The sequence below is a fragment of the Pogoniulus pusillus genome, chromosome 8 (genome assembly GCF_015220805.1).
Source record: "Pogoniulus pusillus isolate bPogPus1 chromosome 8, bPogPus1.pri, whole genome shotgun sequence".
Taxonomy (NCBI): Eukaryota; Metazoa; Chordata; class Aves; order Piciformes; family Lybiidae; genus Pogoniulus; species Pogoniulus pusillus.
Window position 1 is genome coordinate 3,974,322 of NC_087271.1, and position 17,597 is coordinate 3,991,918.

At 48.9% G+C, this 17,597-nt stretch overlaps 1 protein-coding gene across 1 annotated transcript in view; it reads left to right on the forward strand.

The window, feature by feature from the left end:
- The window catches only part of PGM1 (phosphoglucomutase 1), a 35,848-nt gene extending 19,115 nt beyond the window's left edge, over window positions 1–16,733 (forward strand). The window contains exons 2-11 of the mRNA XM_064147039.1: window positions 1,799–1,961; window positions 2,225–2,371; window positions 4,284–4,409; window positions 5,357–5,547; window positions 6,206–6,360; window positions 7,212–7,327; window positions 10,525–10,660; window positions 13,201–13,384; window positions 14,420–14,554; window positions 16,047–16,733. Of these exons, the coding sequence (XP_064003109.1) occupies window positions 1,799–1,961; window positions 2,225–2,371; window positions 4,284–4,409; window positions 5,357–5,547; window positions 6,206–6,360; window positions 7,212–7,327; window positions 10,525–10,660; window positions 13,201–13,384; window positions 14,420–14,554; window positions 16,047–16,136 (1,443 nt within the window). The 3' untranslated portion in view covers window positions 16,137–16,733. The remainder of the gene's footprint in view (window positions 1–1,798; window positions 1,962–2,224; window positions 2,372–4,283; window positions 4,410–5,356; window positions 5,548–6,205; window positions 6,361–7,211; window positions 7,328–10,524; window positions 10,661–13,200; window positions 13,385–14,419; window positions 14,555–16,046) is intronic.
- Window positions 16,734–17,597: the final 864 nt, after the last annotated feature.

The window sequence follows — 17,597 nt, forward strand, 5'->3', positions numbered from 1 at the left end:
TTGCCCAGAGAAGCTGTGGATGCCCCATCCTTGGAAGCCATCCAGGCTGGATGAGGTTTTGAACAATCTGGTCTGGTGAGAGGTGTCCCTGCCCATGACAGGGACAGGTTGGGGGGCAGAGTGTGTTGGATTAGGTGATCTTTAAGGTCCCTTCCAACCCAAAGCATTCTGTGATTATGATTCTGTGATGCAAGCAGAGCACCAGTGCTGAAGCGTGTTGTGGCTGAGTGTGACTCTCAGAGGGAAGCTGGGAAACACAAGATGAAGTTTTAGGGAGGAGATTCATGGAGACTGCATTGTCAGTGGAACTGAAAGATCAAGACTTGGAGAGTGGACTAAAACATGAAACAAAGTGTGCTGGCTTGAGCTGAGAATGGGCAAAGAAGCAATCCCATGTTGGTTGGGCTACTCCGAGTCACATTAGTTGATTGGACAGGGCTGGGTGATAGGTTGGACTGGATGAGCTTAGAGATCTCTTCCAACCTGGTTGATTCTATGATGAGCTAGTAGAGAGGCACTGTGAGGGCTGTGATGTCACATGCTGTGTCCAGCTGAAAGGCAGGCGCTTGCCCTGGTTGATAAAGTGCTGGCTCATGTTTTTGCTCATCATTTGCTAGAGGTGCAGTTCTTCCATAGCCACCTCGCTTGCCCATCTGGACTGTGACAGCTGGGACATGTAATAAGGGCTGGGCAGCAGAGCCGGGGCTTAGCACCAGGCAGTGCCAGGGCAGAGGAATCACAGTCATCCACTGCCCTTGGCTTAGCACCGAGCAGGCACCTTCAGGCTGGCAGTACTGCCTTTTGTTTCCTGGCTCAGCTTCTGTGGAATGAAAATCCTCCTGTTTTCTCTGTTTGATCTCCTCAGTTGATGGAGAGTGATCTGGTATGTTTTTAAATCTCTAGCACCTCATTTGGGGCATGTTCTTCCAGAAAAATATTCATCCTCATCCAGGCCAACACCATCCTGGCCTGGATCAGTACTACTGTGGCCAGCTGGAGCTGGGAAGGGATTGTCCTCCTGTACTCAGCACTGGTGTGGCCATACCTTGATCACTGGGTTCAGTTTTTGGGGCCCTCACTTCAAAAAAGACATGGAAGTCCTAGAGCAAGTCCACAGAAAGGTGATGAAGCGGGTAAAAGGTCTAGGGAAGAAGTCCTCTGAGCAGTGGCTGAGGGAAGTGGGGTTGTTTAGCCTGGAGAAAAAGATGCTGAGGGGAGACAACCTGGCAAAAGTGACCCTCTGATTCTGTTTCACTGCATGATCTCCAGCAAGCAGGTCCTGATTACCTTGCATTGTTAGCACGTTGGTCTGGATTCACTCTGTGGCTGTGGAAAGGAGGTTTGTTATGTGCTGTGAGTAAGAGGATGTGCAGCTGCTCTTGTGGGCACAGTGATGAAGTTCAATTTTTGTTCTGTTTTGGCCTCTCTCAGTCCCATTGTGCCTTTTGAAAGCAGAGTTCCAGACTGTAGCCAGAGGGGTTTGGGATTATTTTTTAGGTTGTTGTTTAGATGCCTCTGGAAAGCTCATCTCTTTGGTGCAAGCTGCCACATCCAGTTGAGCTGCAGCATTCACAAAGCAAAATGCTAAAATGGCACAACAGAGCAGGGTCAGGTGCTGACCTTCATGGGACACAGCAAGGAGCTTTGGCAGCCTCCCAAGAACAACCTGTCTGGCTGCAGAGAAGCAGCACCTCTGCTCTCAGCACACCTCTGCCTTAACTGCATCTGAGGGCTGGCAGTTTTGCTGTTGCAAGGATTTGGACCTCACTGTAGGTTTGTCTTGCTCTTTAACCGTCAGATTGGCCGCTTGGTCATCGGGCAGAACGGGATTCTCTCCACCCCAGCCGTGTCCTGCATCATCAGGAAGATCAAAGCCATTGGTGGCATCATTCTGACAGCCAGCCACAACCCAGGGGGGCCCAATGGGGACTTTGGCATTAAGTTCAATATTGCAAATGGAGGTAAGGTCATTCTCGTTCACTCCTGCTCCTCTGTTGACCCCAAGGAAGCTAATTTAACTGTTCTGGTATCACAGAGGTTCAGTGTCCTCAGCAGTGGGTTTCCCTAAACAGAGCAGCTGATTGATCTGCTCCCACCTCATACCTTGATAGTCCTCTTCAAGGGAGGTACTACCAGCTCCAGATCTCTTCCTCTACTTCTGAAGCACACAGTTCTTGCAGTCTGGTTCCTTAACATCTTTCCCCTTGCCTGTTTTATCTTTCAGGTCCTGCTCCAGAAGGTATCACTGACAAAATTTTCCAGATCAGCAAGAAGATTGAAGAATATGCAATCTGTCCAGATCTCCAGGTGGACCTAAGCACCATTGGAAAACAGCAGTTTGACCTGGAGAACAAATTTAAGCCATTCACAGGTAAATGACTCTTCTTCTTGGAAAGCTTCCTTTCTGCTGGAGTTAGTGTGGACCTGCCACAAGCAGGCAAGGACTTTCAGTGTCTCTGAAGGACAGACGTGGCCGTTCTGACCTCTCCTCATCTCCTGGGTAAGCCAAGCAAGGACATCACTTTCGGTCACCCTGGCATCCTAGAGTTGCTTTATCCTTTGGCCTACATCTTACCTTGTGTAGATATCTCATTGCTTATGTCCTGCAAAAGGAGGTAAATCTGATCCATCAAAGTTCTTTAAAGTCATAGAATTGTTTCACTTGGAAGAGGCCTCTAAGCTCGTCAAATCCAACTTTCAGAGACTATTTTGTCAGTAAGGCTGCCATTTATGTGTATTTGCAAACCATTTTTTTTTTGCAGTTAAAGGGCATTTTCCTGAGGAAAAATCCCAGTGTTATTGTTTAATCTTTGTAACTGATATTTTATCCCTCATGGTTTACCATGGGGAGTGGGGAACTCTCACTCCTGGGGAGTGGGAAAGCCATTACACTTCACACACGACTTTTGTCAGCAGTGAAATATGAAAATGCATTAAAAAAGACTGGAAAAACACTTACAGCAAGAATGTTTTTGCCATCTCCCCAGGCCCTGAGCTTGGAATTGACAGAAGTATAAATAAAAGCTGGTAAAAGTTGGTATTTTTCTTAGTCCCCTTTTACGTTTCAATGTTCATAGAATGAACCTTGAAGGTCATCTTGTCCAACCTTCCTGCAGTGAGCAGGGACAGCTCCAACTAGATCATGTTAATGAAACCTTCATGACCCTTTGTGTTGCCTGTTAGTTGCAAGGTGCAACTTTTTCAGGCACTCAGATGCACAGTTCCTGTTGACTTTGGTGGAAAATGGATCTGGTTTTATGTTTCTATCTGTGGTTTTTTTTGGCCCACTTTTCCTTGGTCTCATTCTCCAGGTAAACAGAGTGGGACTGAACCATCTCAAAAGAAGCTGGAACAGGGAACAATGTTTGCCCTAAAGATTTTGTTGGTCCATTTGGTTTCTACCCCCATTAGCAGTGACAGCCCCTGTGCTAGTTTGAGCCTAGCTGGGATATTTTGGTGAGAAGAATTAGATTCTAGGCTGTGAAAAGGAAACAGTGGTGATGTCTACTGCACTCATAGGCTTGCTGAGATGTATAAAAACAAGAACACAAACATAGATAACACAGTTGCTCTCTGAGTGCAGCTGGTGCATGTATTTTTCTCCCTACTGCTTTCTAACTCCCCTGGCCTATCCTCCAAACTCACCTTGCACGTAAGGCAAAGTCTGCAATAAGGTAGAGGGGTAGAAAGGAGGTGGAAGGGTGGTTGGGAGCCCCTCCTGGGGACTCTGGTTTCTGAGAGGGCTGTTGTGTGTCTGTATTACCTTTACCTTGTGTATTTCTGTATATAACTGCATATATTTGTGTATAGCTGCTTGTATATTGTGCTGAGCTGTAAATACAAAGCTTCATTACATAACTTTCATCTTGGCTGTGTTTAGTCTGGGTGATTGCATAGGAGTAGGGGGGTGGGTAACACCCAAACCATCACAGCCCCTAATTAAATTCTTCAGATGGAGAGGTTGCCCAGGGAGGTCATGGAGTCACCATGCCTGAAGGTGTTAAAGAAACGTGTGGACGTGGCATTTCAGGACATGGTTTAATGGCCATGGTGGTCTCAGGTTGAAGTTTGGACTGAAGGATCTCAGAGGGCTTTTCCAGCTGAGACAATTCTGTGATTCTGTGATATGGGACCATAATGAAATGATTCTTTGGGATGTCTGGAGGGTTTATTCCAAATCTTGGCCCTTTGCTCTAAGATCTGTCATCATGCTGCCATGAACAGCAACATTACTACAGTGATTTCAGGCTCTGAGAGTTGGTCTCTGACTTTTTTTTCTCCAGTGGAGATTGTGGACTCAGTGGAAGCTTATGCAAATATGCTGAGGAACATCTTTGATTTCAATGCCTTAAAGGAACTGCTTTCAGGGAAGAACCACCTGAAGATTCGCATAGATGCTATGCACGGAGGTATGGGTGGACTTGGGTTTGGGGGCTAAGTGTCCTCAGGGCTTCAGCATCTGCTTCAGAGAGAAAGCTTTTCTCTGGAGTTTATGTCCATCCCCTGGACATTCATTTCCTGTTTTGTAAAACAATTACTTTTTCCTTTTTGCAGGCAAACTTTTTATGGCTTTCTATTGGTTTGGTTTGGTTTTTTTGGTCACATTTGGACTTGGGGAAATGTTTGGGGTCTGGGTGGGGGGATGCTCCCAAAATCCACATCTGAGAGACAGAGGTGATGCTGTGATCTGAGCTGCCCTGGCAGCCTTTGTGTCAGCCCTTGTGCCATGGACGTCACAGCAGTCAGACAAAAGTCTGGCCAAGAATATTTGAGTACAAAAATGGGACCTTTGGGCTGGTTTGAGTAATTTAACATCTAAGCCTAACTTGTGAGTCTCCTTCATTAGACGCTGTCAGGAGCACCCCAGCTTTCTTAGCACCGTGTTTCCCTTCTCTCCAGAGCATTCCCCTTCCTATGCTCACTGGTTACTGCCTCCATAACTAGTGTTTGAGGTGCAGTGACTCCTGTGGTACTGTTGGCTGGCTGTGAATCACACATGCAGCTTGTTCTGTTAGATGGGGCCCTCATACTCGTGCCTCAGTGGATCCTGGCTCACCTGCTGAGTCCCTGGCACAGGCTCCTCCTCACCTGAAGCCATGAGTGGTCTTATTTAGTGGAACAGCCCCTCAGCTGAGGAGCTTGTTTTGGCAAGAGCTTGTGTGCCTAGGTGGATCAGACCGAAGCACACCTATGTGCCCCTTGGGGCTTTTGATGTGAGTGTTTGGGCTGTAGCACAATAAAACTTAAAAACTGAGCCACACTGAGCAGACTGGAGGCCTGGGTGTGTCTGTGGCTGCTGCAGAGCTGTTTGAGAGCAGGGACTGACCTGTGTCCTCTCCTTGTTTTGCTGAGATAGTTGTGGGTCCTTATGTAAAAAAGATCCTGTGTGAGGAGCTCGGAGCCCCAGCAAATTCAGCTGTGAACTGCACCCCACTAGAGGACTTTGGTGGCCACCATCCTGACCCCAACTTAACCTATGCTGCTGACCTGGTCCAGACCATGAAGACGGGAGAGTATGACTTCGGAGCTGCCTTTGATGGAGATGGGGTAAATGGGCTACTCTCTTTTGGTGAGATAAGAGGAAATGGCCTCAGGTTGCACCAGGGAGGTTTAGATTGGACATGAGGAATAATTTATTTCCCAGAAGGGTTGTCAAGCCCTGGCCCAGCCTGTCCAGGGCACTGGTGGAGTCCCCATCCCTGGAGGGATTGGAAAGCCATGGAGATGTGGTGCTGAGGGACATGATTTACTCGTGACCTGGCAGTGCTGAGTTAATGGCAGGACTCCATGATCTTAAAAGATCTTCTCCAACCAAAACAATTCTATGATTCCGTTATTCTTTGGTTGCTCAGCTGCTTTTAAGCTGAGGAGGAGGAAGGTGAAGGTCTTTCTTCTCCCTCTCTCCCTTCTGTAATCACAAGTAGAAGCTATCCACTTGCTGCTGCTCGCTGCCACGGCAATAGCTGGCTGCTGTGCTAGTAATGAAGTCCAAAGTGTGTTTAAGTAGCTTTAAAAGCTGTGAAAAATCAGCAGGAAGGTGAAATACTGTACAGGTGCTGCCGTTTAGCTGCCTCACAACGATTTGTTCCAGTCAAAAGCCTCTCTGAGCTGTGGGTTTATGGGCTGCGCCTGCCAAGCGGCACAGCCTCTGCTGCCGCAGCCTTTTCGCGCTGAGCAGGGCTGAGTGTTCCCCTCTGCTGGGCAGGACCGCAACATGATCCTGGGCAAGCACGGCTTCTTCGTCAACCCCTCCGACTCCGTCGCCGTCATCGCTGCCAACATCTTCAGCATCCCCTACTTCCAGCAGACCGGAGTCCGGGGCTTTGCCCGCAGCATGCCCACCAGCGGGGCTCTCGACAGGTACCGCCTAGCCTCTGCGCCTGCTGCGGGAGGGGAGATGACCAGCCCTTTTTGGTGTCAGTGCATGGGGGAAGCGGTGCCAGGGCTGCTGTGGGCTGGCTGCCAGGGGAGTTTAATGAATTACATCCTCTTTGGGGCCTGAGCTGGGCTCTGCTCTTGGCTTGTCTCTGCAGAGAAGCCCAAACAAATGATCCTCCCCACCCCTTTTTTGCAGATGTGGCACTGATGCTTTGCTAAGTGCTTTGAGATAATGCTTAGACACAAGGAGGAAGTTCTTTACAGTCAGAGTAGTAAAATACTGGAACAGATTGCCCAGGGACGTGGTCAAGGACCTGTCCCTGGAGACATTCAAGACCAGACTTGATGTGGCCCTGGACAGCCTTACTTACTTGGAAGTGCTCGTGCTGACTGCAGGGGGGTTGGACAAGAAGATTACCGTTGAGGGTTCCTTCCAACCCAACGCAGTGTGTGAATGTGTGAGATTGTCAAGGGGTGGGGCTGGGCTGGCTGATAAGTGAGTGACAGCCTCTCTCTCTTTAGCCTCTCTGCCTTGTTCCCTTTCTTTTCCCCTTTGGGAAGAGAAAGGTGTTCATAGAAAGTGTCTGTCACTCATTTAGTGTCTTTAGAAGAGCTATGTGTTCATGTCTGCTCTTTAGTTGTGCATCCCACCCATTCCCCAGCCATTAAAATGGGATAGAGGATTCCTGTTACAAAACCAAACCGTGGCAAGACCTGCCTTCAGCATTACCCCAGAATCACTGCTTGGTAGCAACCACAGCTCCTGCTGCAGCATTGCACACAGAGTGCCAAGAGTCCAGCTGGGCTGTGACTTGACCTTCTTGCCTTTAAAGGGTGGCCCATGCTACTAAGATTGCTTTGTATGAAACTCCAACTGGCTGGAAGTTCTTTGGCAACTTGATGGATGCAAACAAGCTGTCTCTGTGCGGGGAGGAAAGTTTTGGTACTGGTAAGTCAATGTTCCTGAGTTCACCAGAGACTGGATTGTTCCTCATCTTCCTTCCTGTTATTCCATCATTGTGCTGGGCAGCTTGGGATTTATCCTTCATGTGGAGTTGTTAATGCTTCTAAAATCATAAAGGTTTGTGAGGATCACTGGTGGGAACAAACACAATGCTGAAAGCTTTGTCAGGCTAGAGCTCCTTCTCCTCTCAGTTATTTAGGAAGGCATCTGTAGATAGGCAGGAAGTCTAAGGGCCTCTTTACTAGCCCGGTCATTGAGTCTGTGGGGATTAAGTGCAGTGTTAAATGTATTTCTCAACTCTTGGTGGCCAGGAAAACCTTCTAAATGTTTTCATTTCTGGAAAGAAATATGGTTTGGAGCATGCAGTTTTATTAGGGAAGGTTTCAGGTCACTATTAAATCTCTGAGCTTTAATAGGGCCCTCATTTTCCTGTTCTAAAAACAAGGTATGATTTATAAAGTTTAAATTAACACTTGCCTTTGAACAGTCTGAGCGAGTTATTAGGTTACTAAGAAACAAAGTGAACATCACAAGGAATTTACTAGGGGGGTGCACATGACACAAAACTGTTATTTGTGCAGGGAAGTTTAAGTGAACAGAGTTTACTCCACATTGGAGTGGCGTGCCCAAAACACTCACTGCTCCCAGGAGGCCTTAGCAGCTTCTGACTTCTTCCATGGCATCTACCACCATGGTTTTATTGTTCTGACTGTGGAACCAGGACCTTCTCTGCATGCACCTAATTCATACCTAATTCTTCTTAATTCATACCTAATTCTTCTTTGAGTTTTATCTGGTCTGAAGTCTTCCTGAGGTCTTGGTTTCCCTGTTCTCTGAAGGCTGGGGACAGCTGGAAGGATACACAAGGCTGGATGATTTCAGGCTCAGACCTTGCATGCTTTCATTCCACCACCCCATGTTTCAGATGAACAGTTAAGCCTATGTGTGGGTGCCATGCAGAGCATGGATGGCCTTAAATCTCCAGGTGTCTAAAATTAAGTGCTTTGTGGAACTGAGGTGTGCAGTTGTGTGAAAGGATCATCCCAGATCTCCAGTAGATGAGGAAATGGCAGGTGGCAGGAGCAGGCACATGGAAGTTGGACTAGATGATCCTCGAGGTCCTCTCCAACCTGGAATTTGATGATGATGATGGTGATGATGAAATGGCATCACATTGACACACTCTGGTGAAAGCAGAGGGGCTGTGGGGCTGAAGCAGCCTTCAGTGGCAATATTTTCTCTATCAGCTGCTACTCTGATACACTGGATTTGACCTCAGGTTTGAAGGGAAAGGGAATGTCAGCAAATGTGGCATCTCTGTAAAGAAATCTTCAGGCACAAATAGTGAGTAAATAAAGCTGTTGGAGATTGTCCCCAAGTGATTTCAGTGTGCATTAAGTAGATATTGTGGACTTTGGCTAATAAGAGGGCATTTCATGAAGCAGATAGAAACAGAAAGCAGCAAGTGATTCATGGGGCTGCTGATGGAAGATGGGCTCTAATGAGCAGCTCTGAAACAGTTTCCATCTTTTACTGTATGAGCAATGAGCTCATAGTTCCTTTCCACCCCCAGTAGGTGACTACATTACAAACAAAAATGACTGGATTCTGTTTGCAGCAAGGTCTGGGAGAGTTTGGCCATGCAGTATCACATCTGAGAGGCCTGGGACTGAAGCAGTTTTAGGGGAGGGGGAACAGATTAAGAAAGGGCCCAGGAGTGCTGAACTTTCCCAATACTGCAGAAGGGGTTTGCCCTTCTGGTAAATGCACTTTAAGGAATGAACAATTGGTGAGGAAGGTTGGTTGATAGCAAGTTAATGAGGAGCTGTTTGGAGCTGGACAGAATGTGAGTGGTGACGGGGAGAGAGGTGAAAGAGCAGCCAAATAGACCCCAGTAAAAACTGAAACAAACTGTGACCCTGTGGGACTGGAGTCCAGGAGCAATTAGAGTAATGCAACATGACAGAATTCCTGCTTGCTTTCTTGGCTGTTTCATTCCAGCCATAAGTTGATACATCACAGGGGACTTGTGTTTATTTAGCATTCCTCTCCGTCACCTCCCTGCAGCTCTCCCCACTGTAAAGGACCCCAAGGAGAATTTATTGCAGCGCCCACAATGGTGGGATTTGTGCAAAGAGCCTGGTAACCCCTGCCCCAGCCCCCAGCTCTTCTCCCCAGGTGATTGCCCACTCTGGCAGTTCTTGAGAGGGTAAAATGGCAGCTCTGGAGTGCTCTCTCCACTGGCAGGCGTTCCCTGACTCCCTGGGATTTCATTAATACCTGTTTGGAGGTTTTCAGAGCTCAAAAGACAAAACTCAGGAGCTGTGCATCAGTGCACAGTGCTGAACTCAGGAGCCAGAAGCATGGAGTCTGGCCTGGATGTATTCTGGACTGCCACCTGACCCCTTGTTTAATTTGGATGTTGGGGTGCTGTGTAAGCTGCAGTACCCTCTCAGGTTTCCTAAGGACCTTGAGTGCTGTACTGTCCCTGCCCTATTGCTGTCAGCCCCTCTCCCGTGTGGCTGTGAGGGTGTCCTGCTTTCCATGCAGTGCTCACTTTGGAGGAACCTCTCCTAGCCAAACCAGGCTCTTTCACAGCCTGTGTGGCACTGAGAGCAGGCATGAGGTGCTCTTCTGGTTTCCACACACAACTGAAGTCCCTCTTGGAGCTGTTTGCTGTCCACCAAGCTGCTCCTCTCCATTGCAGCGTCATTTTGGGGCTGTTAGAGTCTGGTTTGAGAGCCAGGACTGACATTTTTGTTGGTACTCTGCCAGGATCTGTGCTGATCAGAGCAGGCTGGCTTGGCTGAGGGTTCATGACAGCTGCTTGAAGAGGTTGATGTTAGTTAGTCCTTCCTGAGCTGTTGTTTTGGTCTTTTTGGGTTTTTTGATGATCACCTTTTTTACTGTGCATTCCTCATTACTTCCTTGGGAACAGAGTTAAGGATCTGTGAACACTGAGGGAGAGTGTGTGTGTGTGTTAAAAGGGGCCGAATGTTTTATTTGAGCTCCAGCTAAAAGCAGATGATATCTTGAACAGTTTACAGCAGGGATGGAGCTCACCAAATGCCTTTCATTTGTGAGTTTGTTTGGCTGCCAGTTGGATGGAAAGGACAAGGTAGGGCCCTTGCACAGACTCCTGCGTGAAAGGAGGTGGGAAATGTGTTTTCTGCTCCCTGTAGGCTCCGACCACATCCGTGAGAAGGACGGGCTGTGGGCTGTCCTGGCCTGGCTCTCCATCCTAGCCACCCGCAAGCAGAGCGTGGAGGACATCATGAAGGATCACTGGCAGAAATATGGCAGGAACTTCTTCACCAGGTGGGCAAATGGCATCCTGGCCTGTACCTAGTGGCATCCTGGCCTGGATCAGGAACAGTGTGGCCAGCAGGACAAGGGAGGTTATTCTGCCCCTGTACTGAGCACTGCTCAGGCCACACCTTGAGTGCTCTGTCCAGTTCTGGGCTCTTCAATTCAAGAGAGATGTTGAGGTACTGGAATGTGTCCAGAGAAGGGCAACAAAGCTGGTGAGGGTCCTGGAGCACAGCCCTGTGAGGAGAGGCTGAGGGAGCTGGGGGTGTGCAGCCTGCAGAAGAGGAGGCTCAGGGCAGAGCTCATTGCTGTCTACAACTACCTGAAGGGAGGCTGTAGCCAGGTGGGGTTGGTCTTTTCTGCCAGGCAACCAGCAACAGGACAAGGGGACACAGTCTCAAGTTGTGCCCTGGGAGGTCTAGGCTGGATGTCAGGAGGAAGTTGTTGTCAGAGAGAGTGATTGGCATTGGAATGAGCTGCTCAGGGAGGTGGTGGAGTCTCCGTGCCTGGAGGTGTTGAGGCACTTAGTGCCATGGTCTGGTTGATTTGCTAGGGCTGGGTGCTAGGTCGGACTGGATGAGCTTGGAGGTCTCTTCCAACCTGGTTGACTCTGATGCTATGAAAGCGCTCCTGACGCCTTATGCTTACCTCCCTCCTGTGTTCTGCCCTCCAGGGCCAGAGCCCTAAGCACTGATGGCACCAGCACCTGCTGCCATCTCTGCCTTCTTGCACCCTGACCTGCAGGAACCTAAAACTCCCTGTGGGACTGAAATGCTGTGGAGATGTGGTGCTGAGGGGATATGATTTCGTGGTCACCTGGTGGTGCTGTGTTTGTGGTCGGACTTGATGATCTTAAAGGTCTCTTCCAAGCAAAACTGATTCTGTGATTCTGTATCTGGGTTAAATAAATGGTGCCCAGTTTAGGATTTGTTATTCTAAACATAAATGGAGCAAGTGTCAAAGGCTGCCCATTTCAGACGAGCACAGATTTTTTTCTTCTAATGGAGATTATTTTTTCTTGCAAGAAAATGTATTTACTGTTGGAACAGCCTGTTTCTGGAGATCGTAAATTCCAGAATCCCAGCAGTATAGGGATTGGAAGGGACTTCTGGGGATCATCCAGTCTAACCCCTCTGCTAAAGTAAGGTCACTCCCAGCAGCTTGCTCAGGATCACAATGTCCAGCAGAGTTTGGAATGTCTCCAGAAAAGGAGACTCCACAACCTGTCTGGGCAGACTGCCCCAGCACTCCAGCACAACAAAGAAGTGTCTCCTCCTATTCAGATGGATATCCTGGGTTCCAATTTGTGCCCATCGCTCCTTGTCCTGTCACTGGGCACCACTGAGAGGAGTCTGGCCCCATCCTCTTGCACCCCACAAGTCTTTTAGCTCTTGCTGAGCATTTATCAGATTCCCACCCAGACTGCTCTTCTGCAGGCTCAACAGCCCCAAGTCTCAGACTTTCCTCCTCACAGAGATGCTCCAGGCCTCTCGTTATCTTTATAGCCTCCACTAATGTCTTTCCAGTAGTTCCCTGTCTCTCTTGAACCGTGGAGCCCAGAACTGGACCCAATACTCCAGCTGTGGCCTCAGAATAGAGGCAGAGTGGAGAGGGAGGAGAACTTGCCTTGGCCTTGTGGCTGTGCTCTGCTTCATACACCACAGGAGACCACTGGCCACAAGAGGACATTGCTGGCTTATGTTAAACATGCCCACCAGCACTACCAGGTCCTTCTCTGTGGAGCTGCTTTCCAGTTCACAAGCTGATCTTCACTGATGGCAGTGCCTTACTGGATGGATGCCCGGCTCCCACCCCGTGTGCTGCAATCACACCCACGTTTTGCTGTGGGTGAAGCTGTTACCTTGAGGAAGCTACTGAGATCCTGTCAGCAGAATTAGAATGAACTCTTTGTAGTCAGTGTTGGTGAATTCTCACCCTTTGCCTTCAACACGCCCAGAGCAAAACAGTCCAGTTTGGGCTGTAATCTCTCCTGATGCCCATTGCCTGCAGCACATCCCATGGGTTTGTTTCAGATTCTGGCTGTACTGTGGCTCACAAATCTCCTCTCCTCCAGGGAGAGAGTGAAGAACATTTCAGCCTGGAGAAGGCTTCAGGGAGACCTTATAGTGGCCTTCCAGTATCTCTGAAGGGGACCTACAGGAAGGCTGGGGAGGGACTATTGACAAGGTCTTGTAATGACAGGATGAGGGGTAATGGGTTTAAACTGGCAGAGGGGAGATTCAGACTAGCTGTTAGAAAAGCTTTGGAGTGAAGGTGGTGAGACACTGGCACAGGTTGCCCAGGGAGGTTGTGGCTGCACCCTCCCTGGAGGTGTTCAAGGCCAGGTTGGATGAGGCCTTGATTGACTTGTTGTAGTGGGAGGTGTCTCTTCCTATGGCAGGGAGTTGGAACTGGCTGATCCTTGAGGTCCGCTCCAACCTAAACCATTTTGTGATTCTGTGATTCAATCTCTGAAGCAGACCACAGAGTTCAAGTCACAAAACACTGCCACTCATTCCTGCTCTTTGTTTTGTGGTGACTGCTTGCAGGTATGACTATGAAGAGGTGGATGCAGATGCAGCTAACAAAATGATGAAGGATCTGGAGACCTTGATGTTTGACCGCTCCTTTGTGGGGAAGCAGCTGTCAAGTGGTGACAAAGTCTACACAGTTGAGAAAGCTGATAATTTTGAGTACAATGATCCTGTGGATGGAAGTGTCTCCAGAAACCAGGTGGGCCAAGCTTTGCTTGGGCTGAATGTGACCACAGAGGGGTGTTGGGCTCTGTATTTTGGACTGAATCTTTGCCCTTTGGATTTCTGCCTGCTTTAAAGTCAAATGTTGTGTTTGTCCCTTGGGAAAAACATTTCTGCCCTGTGGTTTTTGGTGGGAGAGCTGCAAGGGCATCAGAGCCCTCCTTACAGTCACCCTAAAGGAGAAGGAGAGATGGGATTCAGGTAAGGGAATCCATTGAGCAGTCAGCAGCCAAGATGTGAGTTGTGCTGAAGAAAGGGTCAAAAGTAAAGCATGAGGTACAACCCTTCCCATTCAGGTAGAATCTTTTCTCTATTGCCAGACCCCCAAGTTGCTTGAGGTGAGTCCCTTCCTAGATGCCCAGGTGATGGCACTGGGAGGACAGGCAGCAGGGCAGAGTGGCTGTGCCAGGAGATTGAGTTCCATGCTCCAGAACTCATGAGGGTACTAAATCTGTGTGAGATGAGTAACCTGTCACCAGAGATTACTGAAATAAAAATGTCCTGTGGATGGACTGCTTTGACAGCAGGATGTGGAAGCACAGGAACTGGGGAGGAATAATGGAGAAGTTCTGCAGGAACGACTGGCTTGCCTGTAGGGTGACAGAGCATTGTTCTAATGTCCTGTTTGGGTGGAAGAGCAGTGGGTTGGTAATGCTGTGTCTCACAGAGTCAGTCCCTGGCTCTTGTTCCCAAGCAAGCACTGGGGTGAGGAACCTTACAGCAGCAATGTGCTTCATGTTCAGGAGCTCTGGCAGGTTCTCCAGGGTGGGCTAGGAGGGATGGTAGCTGTGCTAGTTTGAAGCTAGCTAGAATGTTTTGGTGAGAAGAACTAGATCATAGGCTCCTCTGGAAGTGAGCAGAGATATCAAGGAAGCTTTCTGTGGTTCTGTGAAGAGTTGGAGTTTGGGGATTGTGCAGGTCAGGCACAGCAGTGCTGTGTCTCAGGGGGATTCCTTGGGTCTCCAAGAGGCACACAGCTGAGAGACTCTTCTCATCCCTCCTCTCTTACCAGGGCCTGCGGCTCATCTTCTCCGATGGCTCCCGCATCATCTTCAGACTAAGTGGTACTGGCAGTGCTGGGGCCACTGTGCGGCTCTACATCGACAGCTACGAGAAGGATGCTCAGAAGATACATCAGGACCCACAGGTAGGTGTCACATCTCCATCGTGGCACTGCTGGCTCCCAGCCTGCCCACTGCTTAGCACTGCTGTACTCAGAGCTGCGTGGAAATGCTCCAGGGATCCTGGGAGCAAGCACTTTGGTGTCTTTAATCCCAGAACAAACAGATCTTGCTATCGGTGAAGCTCTGTGTGCAACAAGTGCAGTTTCACATCAGTTTTCTTCTCAGCTTGTGGGACGTTCATGACTGGATTCAGGTGTGGACCTGCATACAGTCCTGGCCTCACTTTCTCCCGAGTAACAACTGACAGGACAAGAGGAAATGGCTTCAGGTTGCACTAGGGGAAATTTAAGTTGGACATTAGAAGAATCTTCTTCCCTGAAGGGGCTCTGAAACACTGCAACAGGCTTTCCAGGGAGGTGGTTGAATCCTCATCCCTGGAGGTGTTTAAAAGAGACAGAGGGGTGGTGCTGAGGTTTAGCACCAGACTTGGTGGAGTTTGGTAATGGTTGGACTTGATGATCTTAAAGTTGTTTTCCAACCAAAAGCATTCTGTGGTTCAGGCAGAAATGTTTCCTCACTAGGGATAAGTGAGCTCACTCCCTCACACAGTTTGGGAAATAACTGTTGAGAACAAAAAGAAGTGTGAGTAAAAGGATGTGGCTGTGTGTAAGATATTACTGACCTGTCCTGTGCTAACTTCTAGCTGTTCTTTACAGCATCAGTTAGAAACGCTGCTGATCTCTCTTGCAGGCACAGGAGGAAAAGAAGCATTTTATAGTCCCCAACAACCAACCTCGGAGCTCTTTGTACATGACCTCCTGTGCCATTATTGACAAAGAATACTGGAAAATTCCTATCAACTGAAGCGGGGATTTCAGTGTCCTGTGCCAGTGGTGCAGTTGGGTTTGGAATATAGAATCATAGAATGGTTTAGGCTGGAAGGGACCTCCAAGATCATCCAGTTCCAACCCCCCACCATAGGCAGGGACACCTCTCACTAGAACAAGTTGCTCAAGACCTCATCTAACCTGGCCTTGAACACCTCCAGGGAGGGAGCAGCCACAACCTCCTTGGGCAACCTGTGCCAGTGTCTCACCACTCTCACTGGAAAGAACTTGTTCCTAACATCTAGTTTGAATCTCCCCTCTGCCAGTTTAAACCCATTACCCCTCATCCTGTCATTACAAGACCTTGTCAGTAGTCCCTCCCCAGCCTTCCTGTAGGTCCCCTTTAGAGATACTGGAAGGCCACTCTAAGGTCTCCTCGAAGCCTTCTCTTCTCCAGGCTGAAGAGCCCCAGCTCATGGCACAGTGAAGGTGGCAGCAGCAGAGCTGCTGGTGTAACAGGGCATCATCCCTGGCTGCACCATTCCTCTTGCTGGTCCCTCTGCAGCAGTACCTCCATCAGCAGCACCGAGCTGTGTGTGCCCAGGGATGACTTCAGACTCTGGGTAGGGAAGGGTGGACGTGGCTGTGTGTGCCTGGTGAATCTGAGCCATCTCTTTTCTTTCTGCAGGTCATGTTGGCACCGCTCATTTCCATTGCACTGAAGCTCTCCCAGCTCCACGAGAGAACCGGCCGCACCGGTCCCACCGTCATAACATAAAGGCTTGGTCAGCCAGCGTGCTGGAGTGCTCCTGCGTGAAGGAAGTTAGTCTCTCTGCCCCTTCTCCTGTCACATCTCTCACTGACAGAGCAATAGTAATTTAATTTCTGTTTAAGAACACTGTTGAACTGCTAAGGGTAGGCATAAACCCAGCCTCAATCAACACAGCATGCACTTGGCTGTGCTGTTGCCCTGCATCACCCAGCGCTACTGCCGGGTGGTGTAGGGTGCTCCTTAGCACAGCCTCTTGTTTCAGCTACCTGCTGGGGTTTTTTTCTTAAACAAATGGCTCTGGAAATAACAAAGGGACTCAAATCTTCAGTAATTCAGAGGCTTTTTTTCTAGCTTGGAAAGTTTCCTGGCAGAGAAGTACAAATACTTGATCCTTGTTAATACACAGTCCCCGAAAGGGTGAGGTCAGAGTGAGCAGTGGCTGTGAGGATCTGTCACTTCTCTGGAATTTTCCCTTTCAAAACTAGATTCTGGACACTGGCCCTCACTTGCCTTCTGTATAAGGAAAAAACCTCACAACAAACCTCCCACACGGTGATGAGCAGTAACAAAGATTGCAGGACATTAAAGTGATCTGGGCTACGATTGCTGTTGATGCTCTTGTATTTTCTTACATCACGTGAGGCTCCCTTCTGGAGAAGGAAAGATGGTTTTGGTGAGCTCTTGGTTGGTTGTGTGTGATTGGTCCTTGGCATAGTCAGATGTGCAGGTGTTCATGTGCAGTAACGGCCACAGAAGTGATCTGAGGGCTGAAGCACCTCCGCGCTGAGGACAGGCTGAGAGTTTGGGTTATTCAGCCTGGAGAAGAGAAGGCTTCAGTGAGACCTGGTGGCCTTTTAGTGCTTAAAGGGGTCAGTAAGAGAGCTGGAGCAGAGCCTGTTGTGATGGGACAAGAAGTAAACTGAAAGGAGATTCAAACTGGACAGAAGAAATTTTTTACACTGAGAATGGTGAGAGCCTGACCCAGGTTGCCCAGAGAGGTGGCAGATGTCCCATGCCTGGAACCATTACAGGTTAGGTTGTCTGGGGCTCTGAGCAACCTGCTCTAATTGCAGATGTCCCTGCTGACTGCAGGGGCTTTGGACTAGATGACCTTTAAATGTCCCTTCCAACCCAAACCAGTTTGTCATTCTGTGGTCATGTCCAAGGGCACAGAGAAGAGAGTGACTTGGGACATGGTCAGTTCTGGGGCCTGCAGCTGCACCTTCCTGCATTTTTTCTGGAAGCTATGTCCTTGGAGCTGAGCCATGTTCCTGCTCCTAATTTTACTTCTGACTTGACCTCCCTCAACCTGCTGGGCACCCAGGAGACCAACCGTTGGCCTACTTGGCGACAAGGGCACATTGCTGGTTCGTGGTGAATTTGTTGTCTACCAGGTCCTTCTCTGCAGAGCTACTTTTCATGGAGAAGATAAAAGTCACCTTCTCTTTGCTGCTGCTCTGTAGCACA